At 36.0% G+C, this 20,702-nt stretch overlaps 1 protein-coding gene across 1 annotated transcript in view; it reads right to left on the bottom strand.

Moving 5' to 3' along the window:
- The window catches only part of LOC136039788 (uncharacterized), a 65,141-nt gene extending 50,718 nt beyond the window's left edge, over nucleotides 1–14,423 (bottom strand). The window contains exons 1-2 of the mRNA XM_065723663.1: nucleotides 14,373–14,423; nucleotides 3,449–3,648 (exon numbers count right to left, since the gene is read on the bottom strand). Coding sequence (XP_065579735.1) covers nucleotides 3,449–3,529 — 81 coding nt within the window. The 5' untranslated portion in view covers nucleotides 3,530–3,648; nucleotides 14,373–14,423. The remainder of the gene's footprint in view (nucleotides 1–3,448; nucleotides 3,649–14,372) is intronic.
- Nucleotides 14,424–20,702: the final 6,279 nt, after the last annotated feature.

Raw genomic sequence — 20,702 nt, 5'->3', positions numbered from 1 at the left:
AAACATATGTTCGAGTACTTCAGGAAATTTTGAAATATCTCAGCTAATACAAGAATAAGAATATATTTCATGAATAAATGGCAGCATTGTGAGAATCGGCTACGCTGGGATGTCATGACTGAAAACATTAAAAATAATCCCAACCCACAACAATATTAAACTATTTCTTCATATTTTTTTTGTCTTAGGAATTAATAAACGATTTTGATGGGATAACCAACTCACAAGAAATCATTTTCGCGGTCTTTACCGTCGGGACGTCCTTGGTCGTATGTATAGTGTATGTTGCTCTGCCTCACGTATTGTTTCCGTCCCTCCTCTTCCGAAATTTCAGACCTTCTGATCTTTCGCCCATTAAAGTTTCTTATTTTAAATTTTGTAAATTTTTACTTGGTTTCCCCCTTTCTTTTAGTAACACTGAGATTGTTTTAAAGCTTAATGTGAAGGATCCTGTAGTCTGTATAAAGAAAAAATATAAAACATTTGAAGATAAGGCGAAAATTAACCTTTTTAGGCCACAATTTATTTCCGTTTTTTAGTAACAGTTCTGGCTCTTCATGATTTATAGGCTGAACTATTTAGCAAGTGTTTTTGTATCCTTTTTTTTAAGTATTTGATCAATATTTGATAGGTTTTGATTGTAAATGTTATCATTTGTTTTTTATTTATATTATATTGTAGCGTACTCCTCATTTTTTGAGGGAAATAAAGAAAATAAATAAAATAAATAAATTTAAAATGGACCTGGTGGACCAAATCAAGCTATTTACCAAGTGTTGAATACTAAATGCTTCCTTCTACAGATGCAACAATTTATGCAACGGATAAACAGTGGTACATCATTTTTGTCTGAATTAATTTAAAAAAAAGTTTTTTCGAGGGAAGTAAAGAGCGAAGTTGGAACTCAAACCGAACAAAAATTGTTACTTCACAGCCTATCTAACATATATCAATAAAGCTAGTGCAATTAAATCAACTGGTGATATTTCTCTATGTTTGTAGGATTGCAGGAAACTAGCGCTTTGCTGAAAACACAAAAGCCAAGCATGAACAAACAAGAATATTGATTTAGGAGTCAAAAGTAAATATGCAGCTTCATGCATAGAAATAATAAGCTTAAAGTCATTACAAAGCATATAAAATAATGGATTGATTTATCAGGTAACATCTTGGTCACCTAGTATTACTAGAAATGAAGAACATGTCAACCGTAATATGAACCCTGGAAATCCAGTTATTTCTCTCTATAAAACGAAGAATTTTAAGTTGTGATACAAATTTTAAAGAGAGTCTGTAGTCTTAATACTAATAAGATTCCTTCACTTTGAATCATGAAATGTCCTTTTCAGATACAAAACGACAGTCAATCCTTGAACTGAGCTCATTGTGCAGAAGTGATGCCAAATTAAAAGAACAAAAATAAAGGAACAATCTAAAAATGCTTTACTTTTATACTGTTAAAGCCGTCTTTAAATGGTTTGAGTTTACCGTTCCAGGCTCCTAGATTTTTTTTGTGTTTTAAGTAAAGCGCTAGTTTTCTGTAATCCTACAAACATAGGGAAATATCACCAGTTGATTTATTTGCACTAGTTTTATTGATATATGTTAGATAGGCTGTGAAGTAATAATTTTTGTTCGTTTTGAGTTTCAACTTCGCTCTTTACTTCCCTCGGAAAAACTCAGTTTAAAAAAAAAAAATAATCTTCGTTCGTTTTTGATTAAAATTTAATTTACAAACAACAGTGCCATGATCTTTTTTTTTATTTTCCGGAATATTTTCTGTTCGTTTTAAGTTTTAACGTTGCTCCTTAATTCTATTTCAAAACTTATTTTTTTTAATATAATTTCTAATCACCCACAATCTAGAGAAACATAGTGTCGTTTTTTTTGTATTTTTTTAAGAAAGAGTAGACCTTTAATTCTTTTTTTTAGAAAATTAAGTTTAGTAGCACTTAAGAAAGTAGCTCCTTTCTTAAGTTTATGCTAAGGATTGGGTACTCAAATAGCCATGCCCGGAGGCTACTCCAAGTTTTATTATACTGATACATATTCCATTATTTTACTATAAAAAACCTCGCTGACCAAAATTTTTACCTCTGACACTACACACACACACACACACATATATATATATATATATATATATATATATATATATATATATATATATATATATATATATATATATATATATATATATATATATAATATTGCCTGTGGCTACGAAAACAGCCAGTGCTACCATACATATTTTATTTTACTTCAATTCTGTGAATATAGTTTGATTACTGTATAATCAGAATTTGGTACTTACGTGTTATAGCGACCACAATTAAGTTCTTGATCTGAATAAAACGTTTTCTCTGTCTGCATAATTAGCTTAGTCTTAGTGAGACAAACTAGCCTACTAAACAGGTATATTTTAATTAAACATTAAATATATAGAGTCGGTTATGTATATAATATAATGCGTTCTTGGCGGCCTGCTGTCCATAATTCTCTGTCGCAGTCGCACTATATTTTCATCATATTTTTGGTATTAAGATTAACATAACTTCACTTCTTTGATGTGGTCGCTATACCACGTAAATATTCAGAATTTAATTACAATTCTGAGGATCCTCAGAGAAACCGGTTTCTCTGTCTGCATTCGGAGATAATTAGCTTAGTCTCAGTGAGATAAACTAGCCTACTAGACAGGTATATTTTAATTAAACATTGAATATATAGAGTTGGTTATGTATTTCATGTAATGCGTTCTTGGCGGCCTGCTGTCCATAATTCTCTGTCGTAGTCGCATTATATTTTTGGTAATAGGGATAACATAACTTCACTTCTCTGGTGTGGTCGCTATACCATGTAAGTACCCAGAACTTAATTAAAATTCTGAGGATCCTCTGATGCTATATATATGAAAACAGCCTACATAGAGCACCATTTGAAAATGATATGGAAGTCCAGATAAGCTGAAGATGAAGGCTATAAGGTTTCTGTTCTCAGTGAAAAATATTTTGGAGCTTGCACCAAAAGAACAAGAAACTTGCATCATTGGGTTCACTATTTACAGATCTACCCATGAACTAAGCCGGAATTATGATTTTCCTGAGACTATTGCTTAGACTACTTCCAGAAAACTAGCATATAAATCTGAGCCAATGGCTATTTTAAAGCATATAAAAATTGTAAACCTAAGCCATCGAATGACAGTACAATTGTTATCTTATGCTGAAATTTTAAAACTTTAGGAGTGAAGAAAAATAACATAAAAAAAGCTTGCAGGGGGAGTATAACCTTTAGGGACGGGAATTAAAACACTTGCAGGAGAGGAGTGGTGGTAAAAACCTATGGTGGGGGGGGGGTTAATTTACGTTGAATCTCCAGGAACCAACTACGGTTAATTAATTTTTGTCTTTTAAGGTCAAATAATACAATAGGCAAGCATAATTACCTGATGTGTGTTTCCGCTATCCTTAATGAAACTCTTGTCTCGAGTAGGACCAGTCTTGCCACTAGTTGATTGATCTGCCATCTTGTATTATTCTAAATCACAGCCAAAAAGTCACGCCTTTTGGGCGAGTCGAGTTTCGAATCGGTTTCCTTAAAAATCGGAGTTTCGCTGCTTCATAGGCACCAGGTATTCGAATTACCCTGAAAAGTGGTTAATAAAAAAAAAAACTTTACTGGTAAAACAACTTCCACGTTTGCCCCCCAGTCACTGGCAGATACAGGAGACTGGAGGGACTCCGTCCTCCCCCCATGGCGCCCAAATTACTTGTTTTTTTCTGTTTTCACTCTCTGTTTAAAATAAATTTGTCAATTTGGTTAATTATTGGTGCCTTTGTAACACTGCCCCCTCCCCCCAAGATTTTGCTTCTCGGCACCCCTGTCACATTGTCCCCACCCCACTAGTTTGCTCTAGATCAACCCCCGAGTGGGCACCCGAGTGCCCACTGCACTAGAAATAGTGGGGTCCATTCAGCAATTTTCATTTATTTAGCTCGAATGATTTTACCTAAACGTCAAATATATGGATTATCTATTTATTCGTACCAGTATTCATACCAGGTGAGCATGAATTGCCGAGTTGACGTCATTAATACGGCTACATTTCAAGTACCCTTCACTGTTATGAGACTTCGGTAGTTTTACTAGCAATAGAAGTCCTAACGCCGAACAAATCAATACATGTTGAATTATATAAAAATCACTTATGAAAAAGCTGCCGAGAAAAAAAAAAGCAGGAAAAAAAAAACCAGATAAGTAGGAACATTTTGGCTAGCGATCATTTTAACCAAACCTTCTTCACCGTCCAAAAAAAAGAGAAATGGGAGGAGAAAGATGTGATGAAACTAAAAAAAAGTCATAAAGTTGGTCTCGGGGGAGGTGGACTTTTAGAGGGAAAAGGGAGTTTAATTTTGTGGGGCTTCAATTTAATTCATACGAATTTTTAAAATAAAATAATCAACCTTCACATTAGAGACACCTTTGCCAACAACGATGTAATTTGGAATCTGAGTACACCTATTAACCTTTGCTGTACCACCACAGTAAAGATAATAAACAGTAGTGACAAAAGATATACTTTATAATATATGACAGATCTAAAACCACACAAGATTTCTACCCCGCCTTCGCGCACGCGTAATGACAATTATTTTCGATGTACACATCACGATGTGCTTATGGAAACTGAACTAAGGTCCTGACGCATATGCTTAGGGTCTATACGGGTGGTATGAAAAGTGTGTCATGTTTGGAAAAAGAAGCCACTACTGGTATATCCTTTAACTGTATGTACCACACCACTACGCAGGCTGGGCTGGGATGTACAGAAAAACTGGGTATCGGCAAACACGAAATAAGACCCGACGAAAGCATCGTCACTCTATGAAAAGGCGATACATAGGCTGTTGACCGATTTGTCTTAAGTCTATCTTGAGACAAGCCGTGGTTTAAGCCAGGACGGACTCTCGAAGGATCTTCTTATGCCTCCCATGTTAAACATTTGGAGTTTGCTTGACGTTCCTGAATTAGTGATTTCGGCGGTTTTTATTTCAACAGAATAAAAAAATCTGGTGCTGATCTAGTCAAATCTTAAAGCCGACAACTGTTTTTTTTTATAATTCCTGAATAATTATTAAACCTGTTTCGGGTTTACATTCTTGATTACTACACTTGACACTGTTGTTGTGGGGTATCAAAACTAGAGCAAAAAATATTCTATTCACTTGCTGGCTACAGTCCTTTCAAATACTTTACATATTCGTGTTCAAAAGTCAAAAACTCCCCTCAAAAGACTAGATGCAGCTGTAATCGGAGCGCGTGAGAATGCATAAATTAGACCAAGGGACTAACCACTCAGATTTTTCAGGAGCGATTCAGTCAAGTATTAGTTAGTTGTGACCTGTTTAAACAGAGTCTAGAGAAGAAGTAGCGTGTAGACATCAAACTGCCGGTTAATAAATATATACAAAAAATTATATTGTATAGATAATTACAAGAAGAATTGTTAAGGACAGCCTGTGGCTAATCGTAATTTTGAGTGAAAAACCCTTTAAGTTCAACCTTCTTACGTTTGTTTAGTTTAAGCAACGAAGAAAACTAATACCATTGTATTTGACCGTGTTGCCGCCTAAGAAAAAGAGTTGACTAGGGAGTAAAATGTTTGGACTTCGGCTAGGCCTTAACGCCGATGGTAGAAAGACAACTAGGACCTAGAAAAATACTCCCGAGAATTGCCGCTTGACACATCAGATAATGATCGAGATTCTATTAGAACTCAGTAACGAGGCTGTTAGACCAACATGTCCTTCTAGAGCCAACTAGAAACACAACTATGAAGATAACTTAAAAGTGTCCCTCCGGAGCTGTGCAGGAGAATCGCCAAGAAACCTTACTCTGATCTAAACCCACCTTAATTCCATCAGTTGATGTCAGAGGGGCAATGATGTATTCTGTTCAAGAAAACGCGGATGCTCTAGGAAAATCGTTTATAAACACCTTTCAACTTAATGACACTGGACTCTCCCCTCCTCCCTCTCCACAACAAACAGATGAGAAAATCACCAGCGTATCCACAACTTGTGGAAAGATTTTTAGAACACTCTCCCAGGAAACTCCTAGTTTCTTTAAATCTTTCTTTATGACATCCTCTCACCCCAGACGAGGACGACCTACTTTCCGGTTGGACGGTTGACCTAGAAGGACAATCTTCGGCTATCTGTCACCCTTCATCAGGAGAACATGCCCTAGCTATCTAAAACTTTCTTTTACCATAGCCCTAGAAAGCGGGATTGGACCACATTTCCGTACAGCCAACTGTTATAAATACGGTCAGTCAGCCGCGTATCCAGAACAATCCGTAGGCAATTTCTCTGGAAAATATCTAGTAAATATTCATCCACTTTTCGGAGCGCCCATGCTTCAAAGCCCTATTTGACCATTGTCATCAATGTACCTTCCAATATTCTAACCTTGGTTTGCAGACTTATCTTCCTATAGTTCCAAACTTTTCTAACTATGAAAAAACACCCTGAGCCATGGATATTCTACTTTTAGCAATATTCTACATTATTCTACTTTAACTACTTTATACGGCTATTCTAATGTTGGAAGTGCGATGGGTTAACTTTAAAAAACATAGACAAAATCAGGGATTTTGCCAAGAATCACAAAGTTTATCTTTTTCATACTGGATAAAGTTGCCGCCACTCTGAAATAACAAAACTATTCTTATGGGGGCCGAAATAAGTTCACATGGAATTACAAATGGTTTTGCCAGCGCACTGAAGAAAATCGAAGAATTCAAAACTCAAAAATTTCAGCTCATTGTGTGATATTTTTCTGCTGTGCCTAAAAATAATACAAGAAACTTATCCCTGCTATTTCCCCAGCTAAGTATATTGAAAATCTTCTGTATAGGAGATCCATACTAGTTAAATGTTGTCATCTGGGGTCTTTGCAGCAGAGACACTGAGAAATTGGAAGATAAATTAAGAAAAAGCTTTCAGCACACATTTACGCAAGGGCCTCATTACTCTGTCATAATTGGCGTAAATTCTTCAATATAATTCAAAATTTGTAGTTTTCAGCATAATCTAGCTAGGAGGAAAGTGAATACATTACTTGATGCCTCTTCTTATGATGTTTCATTGTTCAAAACCTTTCCCGGGGGAAATTCCATTTTGAGCCTTTATGGGGCCCCAAAAGGTAAAACAGTCCGTAGTAACCGGACGTTTAATAAACGTGCTTCCCCCAAAAAATGGCTAGTAAGAGATAATTGCTATTTGGATCTGATTTGGTAACCCGGTTGTTTTTAGTCCACAAGGATCTATTCGCTAAATGGTAGCACAGCAAGCGACGCAAAACGTTGCAAGTAGCATAATTTCGTTCCCTTTGACATTGTGTTTGCCATGATTTTCTTAGGCTTGACATTTATTTTTTTCTTAAGTTGGTGACAACCCTACCCAGTGAACTGGATATCACCAAAGCTTCCAGACATGACAGAATATCCACTATCATTCTTGAAAGATGTGCCCCTGAATTTACTGGTCCATTGGTCTATTTGCTTTAAAATGGTTTGTAGTCATGTCCTTGTGATAGGACTGCAGCATCGTATAGTCCTTGTGACAAAAGAAAAACACAGGTGGTGATATGTGATGTCAAAGGCGACAAGACGAATAACAAGTCCTTTAGAGAGAAACAAGGACCACTACAAGGACTACTACTGGTACAGGATCTTATCGCTCGCCCAATCAGTTTCCTGCTCTGGGTACGAGAAATTAATGAGAGTATGCTAACAAGCATTTCTATAAGTATGGACAGTGTCTCGAGTTGCTCCGGTTATTGGTTGATACAATACAGTTTTCGTAGAAAACAACCCACACTAGACTGTTTATATAACTTCGAAGACCACACTGCCTTTCCATGACGAAAGTAAAACAGTTCAAAATAGGGATAATACCTTTTTATTGACAGTCAATAGATATAGAATTATTTAACTGGATATTTCGAACACATATACAGTGTTATATGTGTTCGAAATATCCAGTTAAATAATTTTATATCTATTCACTGTCAATAAAAAGGTATTATCCTTATTTTGAACTGTTTTACTTTCTAGACTGTGTAATTGCGTAGTAAATGAATGGGTTAAGTTCCTCTCTAAGGGGCTTGTTATTCGTCTTCTCTTCTCTGGCATCACAAAAGCCTTTGATCGTGTTTGGCATGAGGCCTTCTTTATTGAAGGAAAGTGTATAGAATAATAGTTGGCCATTTGAGGTACTTTCTGATGTCTTTCGTCAACGTCCATAGTGGGTCGTCCTCAAAGACAGTGCCGTCAGCAGTACCCCAAGGAAGTATCCTTGAGTCGACTTTTTTCCTAGTTTTCATAAGCGACCTAAGTGATAGTCTTGTGAAAAGACATCAAGACTGATACGACTTGCTGATGACACGAAGATAAAGATGTCCATTGTAAATGACAAAGATTCCAGGAAACACCACAAGGAGCTTCAGGCTGACTTGGACAAAATGAGGTATCGGTGGATGTATGGCTCGTGAGTTTCAATGCGTGAAAAATAAAAAATCAACTCTTACTTTCGGAAGCGCGAAATTGTCGGCTCGTACAATGCCCTCCCAGAAGAGGCAATTCCAGAAAATCCCTCTCTCGAGGCATTCGAGAGACGGAGGAAGAAATACCTCAAAACTAAAAAGTAAGCTATTACCAGGACAAGCGGCATGTCCTTACTTGTGGTAGAGCCATGAAGCCTGTAATAAAAAATGGTACTAATTAATTAAACGCAACACTCCCACGAAGTGAAGTTAGGTTCATTCCAAAGAAATACAACCTTCATATAACCTCTGGTTTATAAAATAATGTGATTTGGGCTACACATTTGCCCATTAGGAGGGGATAAAGTATTTGGACAGCACCCCTAGCCTAACATAACCAAAAATACCACCCTTACCCTCTAATGTGCAATTATATAGACCAAATTACACAAGTTGTCTTTGTTACTATGAAACCGGTTTTCTGAGATCTAACCTAATTGTACTGTTTTGTGTATTTCGGTTAATTAACAAGTACCAAAAAAAGTTTTATTCTTATTGTAGCACTTTTTTTACCCTGATATTCTTCAGGGTTGCATGAATATTTTGCTAATTTTAATGACCTATTTTGAATTTTAGTAAAAAAAGGGTTTCGAAACCAGCGAATCTGCAGTTCAAAGAGTTTGATGGTTATTATTTATATTATTCTATTTTGGATAAGTAGATTTGTGTAAATCTTGGTGAAAACCAGAGATATCTGAACTTGAACCTCAGCAGAGACCCCAGTTTTGCATCTCCTTTTTACTACCGCTAGGTGTGATCAGATTGTATTTACATATGAAGACGGATATGTCAAACACAAAACGAAATGCAGGCAAACACCCCCTTTTCCCTTCATATGAAAATCTTGGATTCACCACTGAATAGCATCGGAAGACACCTATCTTAAAAATCTATTGATTTTATTACAATAATTTTCCCTGCTTAAAACTAGTTCATGCAGCCAAATCGGTCATGCTCTTATCTACCAAAGCTTCGTTTTAAAAGGATGCCGCTCCGAATCTCACTGTGGAAGCCCCAGTGAGTTTTTTTTTTTTTCTTTTTTTAATCCGTAGTTTTGGGGATGTCCTTATGATGTCTATATTCATAACTAAACAAAAGAGTTATTGACCAAGGGTGTATACAGGATTTTTTGCTGGGGTTTCGGGGGGGGGAGATTGACAATAAAAAGACATCGAATTTTTTTTAAAGCATTTTGTTACGCTTTTACGAGTTGGATACAAATTTTGGGGGGGGGGGCTCAATCCCGATACCCTTTTCTTGAAGCGTAAGCTTGAACTTTCGTTTTACATAAGTTATCAGTACGTGGAACTTCCTGCTATATTTCCCAGCATAAAAACACTCAATAATAATAATTAAAAAAAACCTGACTCTCTTATCCAGTAAACTAAAAATGAGAATCAAGCATTGAAAATAGAGGGTTTCTCCCAAAAATGAGGCTACCCTCATTTTTAGCGAAAATAAAAAACCATATTATAGGAGCTACTAAAAAAATGTACAAAGAAATAGCCCGAATGTATTAGTCTCTTTCAGATATAAATAAAGGATGAACTTAAAAAATTTAATGAACAACATTACCCTGGACATAAAGAGCTGTTACCCCCTTACCCACTCCTGACGTTTAATGGATTCGATGTGTTTTATTGAGAATTTTCCACAGTTCATCAAGCAGTAGATACCCCATTGGTGATTAGAATATTTTATGAAATCGTAAATATTCATATTTTATGAAATAAAAAAAGAAATAAATATTTTTCTAAATGCAGCGGAACTATTTGTGGCATTACCGGATGCCAAAATTCCTCTCGGCATTTCTAAGAAAATTATGTAAAAGATTAATGGGAATGCAAAGTCCACCGGAATCAGCAAAGTCCCCCGGATACCAAATATCATAGTCACTTCTGACAATGCCCCCCCCCCCCATATGATCTATGGACAAGCCTCGATGTTATCCACCTTATCCTCTTATTGCCAGATGTTATCCTCATTTTAAAATCCTTTCAAACATTATTTAAAATCATTTCAAACATTATTTGTATCAATGATGCGACAATCACATGCGAAAAATGATTTAATCGGGTTTAAAATGTAGAAACCCGCTTTAGCAATTAACAACATGAGACTTAAGAGGGAAGCATATTAATGAGCGTTATATGTCAAGACCAACAAATGGGTGGTGTGGGATCAGGGGCGCATTTAGCAGTTCGGAGGGGGGGGGGTAAATGTTTCACAGTTCATATAATTGACTTACCAATAAAGTGAACATACCACTCGATGCCTTTTTTGGGCTCTTAACGAATATAATAATTGCTTCTGTCGCAAATTGAAATTTAAGCACTTTTTGAGGTTAGGTTAGATTAAGCCACGCTAGATTAGGTCTGAGACCAATGTTTTAAAGTTTGAGACCAATGTTTTAAGCCTTTTTTATACCCCATATTTTGGTCATTCTAAAGAGCTCAAAAGTGCTTGAGCTTAAAAAGTGCTTAGATTTGAATTTGCTATAGAAGCGATAATTACATTAGTAAAGAACGTAAGAAAAGGCATCGAATGTCATGTTCAAATTTTGAAACCAATGTTTTAAGCTTTTTTTATACACCATATTTTGGTCATTTTTAAGAGCTCAGATTTCAATTTGCAATAGAAGCGATTATTATATTCGTAAAGAAAATAAAAACAGGCATCGACTAGTATGTTCACTTTATTGGTAAGTCAATTACATGAACTGTGATACATTTACCCAAACTTGCCAATTAGGTCAATTATTGGCGCCCTGTCGTCACATTAATCCCCGTTGAAAGATTTTCCTCAAGATCTACGTTTGGGTGGGGTGCAATATCAAAAAATTTATCATGATATTTAGAAAGAGGGGTTTACTGAAAAATATATGAGAAATTGACAATTTGGCTATACATTGGCACACTAGGGGGGGGGGAGATCGCTGTTGAGATCGCTGTTGGGGTGGCGCTTCGCGCCACCCCAACACCTAGTTGGTGGGGCGCTTCGCGCCCCCCCAAGCCCTCCCCCCCGCGCGCGTAAGTCGTTACGCGCCATTGTAGTTGTGTCCCTGTGTCCCACCTGTGATATATATATATATATATATATATATATATATATATATATATATATATATATATATATATATATATATATATATATATATATATATGTTGCATATAAATAGATTGTCAGGTTTACTGACTCTTGAACATGCAACATATAATTGTCCATGGGAAAAACAATCCATATTCAGATCTACACCTCATTATTCTAATGATGTTTCCCTGTGTCCTGGTCGTCATTTATATTCCCTGTGTCCCGGTCGTCATTTGTGCCCCGGTGTCCCAGTTTGTAATTTCCCTTTGAGTGTCCCGGTCGTCATTTATATTCCCTGTGTCCCGGTGTGCTGGTCGTCATTTGTGTCCCAATGTCCCGGTCATTTCTATTCGAGCAATCCCTGTGTCCCGGTCGTCATTTATATATCCCGCCTGTGCCCCCGGCGTCCCCGTTGTAGTTGTGTCCTTGTGTTCCGGTCGTCATTTATATTCCCTGTGTCCCGGTCATGATTTGTGTCCGGGTGTCCCAGTCTGTAATTTCTCTTTGAGGTTCCCGGTCGTCATTTATATTCCCTGTGTCCCGGTCGTCATTTGTGTCTTGGTATGTAATTTCATCAGTTGACAAACATGACGTCAGTCGACAAACAACTTCATGACACATACAGCTCAATCCTTATAATGACGTCAGTCAACAAACATGACGTCAGTCGACACACAAACATGGCGTCACTCGACACACACACACACAGACAACTTATTTTTATATAGCCTTCGCGCCCCCACTCCCAAGCCCCCCGCGCGCGTAAGTCGTTACGCGCCATATTAGTTACGCGCCATTGTAGTTGTGTTTCTATGTCCCACCTGTGAATATAGATATATATATATATATATATATATATATATATATATATATATATATATATATATATATATATATATATATATATATATGTTTTTAACTACGTAAAACTTGCGAATATACAACATTCTTTGCTGTCCCATTGTCTGTGCATATAAATAGATTGTCAGGTTTACCGACTCTTGAACATGCAACATATAATGGTCAATGGGAAAACAATCCGTATTCAGATCTATACCTCATGATTCTAATGATTGCCCTTGAGCTTTATTGATGGTGATTGCTAATCGACCATTCCCTGTGTCGCCGTCGTCATTTATATATCCCCCTGTGCCCCCCGGCGTCCCCTTTGTAGTTGTGTCCCTGTGTCCCGGTCGTCATTTATATTCCCTGTGTCCCGGTCGTCATTTGTGTCCCGGTGTCCCAGTCTGTGATTTCTCTTTGAGTGTCCCGGGCGTCATTTATATTCCTTGTGTCCCGGTGTCCCGGTCGTCATTTATATCCCCCTGTGCCTCCCGGCGTCCCCGTTGTAGTTGTGTCCCTGTGTCCCGGTCGTCATGTATATTCCCTGTGTCCCGGTCGTCATTTGTATCCCGGTGTCCCGGTCTGTATATACATTCGTTTTTTTAGTTTTGTTTTTCTCCTTTATTTTTCTTTTTTTTCCTTTTTATTTTTTTTCGTTTTTAGTTTTTTTAGTTTTTTAGCTTTTTTAGTTTTTTACTAGTTTTTAGTTTTTTTTTCTTTTTAGTTTTTTTGTAGTTTTTACCTTTTTTTTAGTGTTTTTAGTTTTTTTTTTTACTTATGTCCTGGTCGTCATTTATACTCCCTGTGTCCCGGTCGTCATTTGTGTCCCGGTGCTTTGTTGATGGTGATTGCTAATCGAAAATTCCTTTTGTCCCGGTCACTTCCTCTTTGAGTGTCGTCATTTATATTCCCTATGTGCCGGTGTCCCGGTCGTCATTTGTGTCCCGATGTCCCGGTCTGTAATTTCGTCAGTTGAAAACATGACGTCAGTCGACACACAAACATGACGTCACCCGACAGACAGACCCACACACACACAGACAACTTATTTATATATATATATATATATATATATATATATATATATATATATATATATATATATATATATATATATATATATATTAGTGCAAATATATAGCTGAAATCATATATTTCCCGTGCATTCTGCCAACGCGTCTCTCTTTTTTCAGCCCTTGTATCCGCAAATTTAATCAATTGTGACGGAAAAAAAACCGAGAAAAACATTTGTGATGGGTGACGGAATGTATTAGAAATATATAATTTGGGCCATATATTTGCACTTAAGGAAGGGGGGTTAAGTGGAGCTGCAGTTAAAATGTATTAGCTACAATTGTCCTGCATATAGTGAAGAAAGAATTGTTTTCTCAACATGTTTCCTTTACAATGGTCCCTAATCTAGACCTTTAGCCAATATTTATGCTTCAGTTTTTTATTCTCTATTGATTACGAAATTTTATTTAACAAACAGTAACCTTCTATTATCTCAGTATATTTCAATATATATTATTCCCTCCACCCCAACCTCTAATGGCCAAATATATAGCCAAAATCATGTATTCTCCATGAATTTTCCGTATACGAATATATACCTTGGGCTATATATTTGACCATTAGGAGGGGGGAGAAGATAAATAAAGTAAGTGCTTTTAAGAATGGTAAATGTTTTTTAAAGTAGTTTTCAGAATTTTGTAGTGTTTCTTTTTGGTTTTGGTAAGCCAAAACACTAGTATCAAAATGTTATTTTGGTATAATCTGTTTCGATTGCCTATTTATTCCCCTTAAAGAAAAAAGGGAAAAAAACTTACTGGATTGTCTATTTGATCCTAATCCAACAGAGATCACTGCGAAACTACGCTAGAGAAGCTTTAAGGAGAGGCCGCATTTGTGCCAAGAATAAGTTTTAATTGATTTAATGCCAGATTTCTAATTATTCGTCGTCTATGAACTCTTCTTGATTTTTTTTTCACCTATTTGATTGAAAAGGAAATTATTATTTTTAATGAAATAAAATAGTTTTTTGCCTGGTGGGGTCTGCGAGTAATAAATAGATAATTATATAGAGGTTCGCCACTTCTGAAGAATGCAAGCTAAATAAATAAAAGCGCTACCATAAGATTTCTTACTTTATGTTACTAACCTGATATTATGGACACTTTCCTGGCAGTGCAGCTCAACCCCCCTGATGGTCCCAAACATGGCCCTAGAAATAGGAAAAAGAAAAATTAAAGACAACACAGAATCAATGATATTCTTATAAGATTACGTACAGGATACTTTTATCAATCAGATTATCACAGGGGCGAATCCAGGGGGCCCAAAGGGGATCCCAGACCCTTCAGATTCTTTCAGGCACCCTCATTGAATTTTTTGCTCTTCCTTTTTTAAAACAAACTTGTCAATTTAGTCAATTATCGGCGTCGTTGACACATTCTTCCACCCAGAAAATTCTCCCCAAAAGAAATCGCCCTCGTGGAAAATTCTCCCGTACGTAAAATTAAGCAGTCAAAGAGAAAGTGAAAAATAGGCGAGAGCTGGTGTCTCCCCCCAGAAAGTTTCCCCATAAAATATCCCCCGCCAGAAGCTCCCCCCGGACAATTCCCATGCATTTTCTCCCAGGATAATTCCGGATGCTCATTGCAAGGGAAATTGAAAGTTATTTTGCTGTTAAAGTGTATGTACCAAGCCTTGGAAATTGGTTTGTAACTTCCTGCTTTTTCGATTTTCTGCAAGAGAACTCAAATATTGAATAGTAAGTAAAATTGTAAACAATATTTAATTATTTAGCCCAAATTTCAATGAACAGAAGTTGTTATTTAGTTCTTAGAAATAATTTTACTAAAGAAATCGGGGGGAGCAGGGACTGCTACCCCCAATTGTTAATGTGGATGGAAGTTCCGTTTGACTTGGTCTTCCACGTGGCTGAAGCCATTACGACCCTTACAAAAGTTATCTCTGATGTTTAAATACATTGTAACGTTTGTTTAAATAGATTTAATTATTATGCATCGGAAAAGAGGAAAATTCGAAATAATAAAATACTATAGGCTTTGTCCTTTTATTAATTTCATATTAAAGAATCCGAGTCGCAGCGGCAACTAGCAACCTATTGAGAGACGATCACACCCCATAGTAAAAAATTAAATAGCCCCTAACTCCTAAAACTAGAATCACATCAAAAACCAAAGCTTCAAACAGTTCGCGGTAACAAACTATAGTAAGGAGCGACCTGGATCAATAGTAAACAAAACTTTGAAAAAAGGAATTCTGATACTAATAGATGCATCAAAAGAATTAGATTTTTATGTTGATTTCCAATATATAAGTTTCATCAAATTAGTCTTACCCATCAAAAGTCCAATGGTCCTAAAATGTCGCGAAAGGACTCATTCTAACGGAAGTTAAAAGTTCTAGTGCCCTTTTTAAGCGACCAAAAAAATTGGAGGTACCTAGGCCCCCTCCCATGCTCCTTTTTTTCCAAAGTCGACGAATCAAAATTTTAAGATAGCCATTTTGTTCAGCATAGTCGAAAAACCTACTTTTTGATATCTTGAAAAAGGGGATTAGGTTAGGAAACTGAGACGCTGATTTTAAGGCTGATTTTATCGCTCTTGAAGGAAATTAAATAAAAAAAGTTTTTTTTAACGGAAAGTAAGGAGCGACATTAAAACTTAAAACGAATAGAAATTACTTCGTATATGAAATGGGCTGCTTCCTCATCAAAGCCCCGCTCTTTACGCTAAAGTTTGACTCCTTCTCTCAACTCTAATTTTTAAAACAGTGGAATTACCTGGAATGACCTGGACTAAAATTCTCAGACGGCTGAATAATTCCAAATCTTTTAAGGCTTTTACTTTTCTTTGAAAAAGTTTCTAATATCGTCGTAGACCGTGAAAAATGTATCTAGGCTTGAACACTTGTATATAATGTTGACAATTTAAGTTGGACATCTTATGACTATCTTAGTTCTATAGCTACCTACCTTAGTTCTGCCCTAGGACTGACATTTCTGCCCTAGGATGATAGATGGATTTATCTAATTAAAAAATGAACTGATTTTTTTTTATCCAAGCCCTGTTTTGCCTCTCACTCAATCGAAACATCTATCTTGGCATTTTTTCAAATTAGCCATGGCTTGATGCCCACGACCACCTGATTTTTTATTCAACACACCACGATAGGACGTAACGGAATATCCTTCTTATAGAAGGATATTCTTCTTCTTCTTCTCGTCATTTTTCTCAAGCTACAGGCTTAGGAAAGTTCTTAGCCACAATTTGCAAGGTGTTTTTGACCATATTGAAGTCTTACACAAAAAATTCCAAAGATCTTGTTGAAAAGCTGAAAAATCAAAATAACAAATGAACTTAATTAGTTTTCATGCAATCCTAATAAGGGCTTATCCCAGTTTTGCCTATCACTCAATCGAACTGTCTATTTTGGATTTTTCAACAATTAGCCATGGCTTGATGCCCATGGGGATTTTTTGGTTGGGGGAGGGTCAGAGAAGAGGAGGATATGTTGGAGGAACTTTCCATAGATAAATTTGTCATGGAGGAAGAAAATTTCCATGAAGGGAGCGCAGGATTTTCTAGCATTATTAAAAAAAAAAAACAATGAAAAAATAAACATGAAAAAGTTTTTTCAACTGAAAGTAAGGAACAGCATTAAAACTTAAAATGAACAGAAATTATTATGCATATGAGGGGCTCACCTCCTCCTAGTACCTCGCCTTTTACGCTAAAATATTTTTAGTAATTTAAACTGTTTATTCTAAGGCTTGTGTGATTCAGGGGTCATTCTCAAGGAATTGAGACAAAATTTTAGCTTTAGTGTAAAGAGCGAGGTACTGACGAGGGGGTGAACCCGCTCATATACGTAATAAAAATTTGAGAATACAGAAGTTCGTTACGTAAGCTAATTTGTAAGTTACGTATATGCTTTACTAATAAAAACGTTTGTAAAAAATTAAAAGTCTTTGTTGCCTTTTTAAGTAACCAAAAAATTGGAGGGCAACCAGGCATTTTCCCCCTCCTTTTTTTCTCATAATCACTCGATCAAAATTAAGAAAGCCATTTAGCCACAAAAACTAAATATGTAAGTTTCGTTTTAATTATTCATTTCCAGGGAGCCAAAATCAAAACATGCATTGATTCAAAAACGTTCATAAATTAGATAAAAAAAACAATTTTTTTTAACTGAAAGTAAGGAGTGACATTAAAACTTAAAACGAACTCAAATTACTTCGTATATGAAAGGGGCTGCTTCCTCATCAACGCCCCGCTCTTTACGCTAAAGTTTTTTTACTGTTTTAAAAAGTAGAGTTGAGAGAAAGAGTCCCACTTTAGCGTAAAGAGCGGGGCGTCGATGAGGAAGCAGCCCCTTTCATATACGAAGATAATTTCTGTTCGCTTTAACTCTTAATGTCGCTCCTTACTTTCTGTAAGGATAATTCAAGACTAGGAGATTTTTTTTTAAATTAAAACACCCAAGAAAGGGAGCTTTCCTGAATCTTCCAGTTCTGTTGTAAATTAAATAAAAAACAAGGTTTTTTTTTAACTGAAAGTAAGGAGCAACATTAAAACTTAAAACGAACAGAAATTACTTCGTATATGAAAAGGGCTGCTTCCTCATCAACGCCCTGTTCTTTACGCTAAAGTTTTTTAACTGTTTTAAAAAGTAGAGTTGAGAGAAAGAGAGAAAGAGCCATTAGAATTCTCGTTGCATTTTCATTTTCCAATTGTCCACCATAAATAAGTAAAAAAATATTTATTTTAGCTTCTGTAGTTTTAAGCTTTTACACAGTATGGACGATAAACCAATAAAATTGTCCAGTTGAATCAGAGTTTACAATAAACTTGTTATATCTCGTATCCATTCAAAACTTGAATGTCAGTTTCGAGTCACGAAAAGAAGATTTCGAACTAATTCACTTAAAAATTCATATTCAGTCAAACTTTGTTTTCATCAAGAAAACTCGTATGCTTTGATTATTGCAAATTAATGTTCACTATCAAACAGTTCGTGGTAACGAACTGTAGTAGGGAGCGACCCGGCTCGATAATAACCGAAACTCTAAAAAAACGGAATTTTGATACCAATAGTTACATCAAAAGAGTCGCATTTTAATGCTGATTTTAAATATATCAGTTTCATTAAGTGTAGTCTCATCCATCAAAACTTACGAGCCTGAGAAAATTTGCCTTATTTTTGAAAATAGGGGGGAAAGCCCCTTAAAAGTCATAGAATCCTAACAAAATCACACCATCAGATTCAGCGTATCAGAGAACACTACAGTAGAAGTTTCAAGCTCCTATCCACAAAAATGTGGAATTTTGTATTTTTTGCCACAAGACAGATCACGGTTGTGTGTTTATTTGTTTTTTGTTTTTTTTTTTTTGTTGTTTTTTCCCAGGGATGATCATATCGAAACAGTGGTCCTAGAATGCCGCAAGAGGGCTCATTCTATCGGAAATCAAAAGTTCTAATGTACTTTTTAAAGGACCAAAAAATTTGAGGGCACCTAGGCCCCCTCCCACGCTTATTTTTTCCCCAAAGTCACCGGATCAAAATTCTGAGGTAGCCATTTTATTCAGCGTAGTCAAAAAACCTAAAAACTATGTCTTTGGGGACGACTTACTCCCCCACAGTCCCCGTGGGAGGGGCTACAAGTTGAGAACTTAACCAGTGTTTACACATAGTAATGGTAATTGGGAAGTGTACAGACACTTTCAGGGGATTTTTTGGTTGGGGGAGGGGTTGAGGGGATGGCGTTATGTGGGGGGAAACTTTTCAGGGTGGAATTTGTCATGGGGGAAAAGAATTTCCATGACGGGGGCGCAGGATTTCTTAGCAATTTTTAAAGAGCAATGAAAAAATGAATATGAAAGAGTTTCTTCAACTGAAAGTAAGGAGCAGCATTAAAACTTAAGAAGAACAGAAATTATTACGCATATGAGGGGTTCACCTCCTCCTCATATCCCGCTCTTTACGCTAAAGTAATTTTATTAATTTCAACTATTTATTCTACGGCCTTTGTGATTCAGGGGTCATTCTTAAGGAATTAGGACAAACTTTAAGCTTTAGTGTAAAGAGCGAGGTATTGAAGAGGGGGCGAACCCCCCCCCCCCACATACGTAATAATAATATACGAATTTAGAAGCTCGTTACGTAAGTTACGTATATTTTTTAATAATAAAAACTTTTTAAGTAACAAAAAAATTGGAGAGGCCTACTCCCGCGCTCCTTTTTTTTTCAAAATCGTCCAGTAAAAACTATGAGAAAGCCATTTAGCAAAAACAATTAATATGCAAATTTCGTTTTAATTATTCATATGCGGCGAGCCAAAATCAAAACATGCATTAATTCAAAAACTTTTTGAAATTAAATAAAAAAAAGTTTTTTTAAATGCAAGTAAGGAGCGACATTAAAACTGAAAACGAACAGTTGTTCCGTATATAAAAGGGGTTGACCGCTCCTAAACGTCCGGCTCTTTACTCTAAAGTTTTACTCTTTGTCACAACTCTACTCTTTAAAACAGTGAAAAACTTTAGCGTAAAGAGCGAGGCGTTGAGGAGAGGTCAACCCCTTTTATATACGGAATAATTTCTGTCCGTTGTAAGTTTTAATGTCGCTCCTTACTTGCAGTTAAAAAACTAGTTTTTTTTATTTATTTAATCACTGCTAGTAGCGCTAGTTCCTGCTGCGCAGATGCTCTTAAAACTCGTAAAACAGTTTGAACTTGTAAAATTCCTCAAAAATATGTCTAATTTGCCCCACTCAGCTTTATCTGAAATTATAATAACTGAAGAATTATATGGCAGTTTGTAGATTTTTTTTCTGTAGATTGATTTACAGAGGTATTGCTTACCTTCCTTCTTACTTTTATTAGGTGTTGATGTTAGCTAGTTCATAATTAAATAGCTAAAGTGTCAGAAAAAGCAAAATGAACACAATATTTAGGTTCTTAACCCATCTTAGCTCCATTTATATCTCAAAATCACCATTTATAAATAATTTTTTCCCTTTTTTTAAAGTTATGATTTTTACTTAAAGATTCAAGATTTTTTAGTCAAAACATAATAAAACAAGAGCTAAGAACTCATATGGCATGAGCTCTAGCAAAATTCTAAGAATCA

This window comes from Artemia franciscana, chromosome 20, assembly GCF_032884065.1.
Source record: "Artemia franciscana chromosome 20, ASM3288406v1, whole genome shotgun sequence".
Classification (NCBI taxonomy): Eukaryota; Metazoa; Arthropoda; class Branchiopoda; order Anostraca; family Artemiidae; genus Artemia; species Artemia franciscana.
Note: the sequence above shows the minus strand (reverse complement) of the source record. Positions and strands in the feature narration are given on the sequence as shown.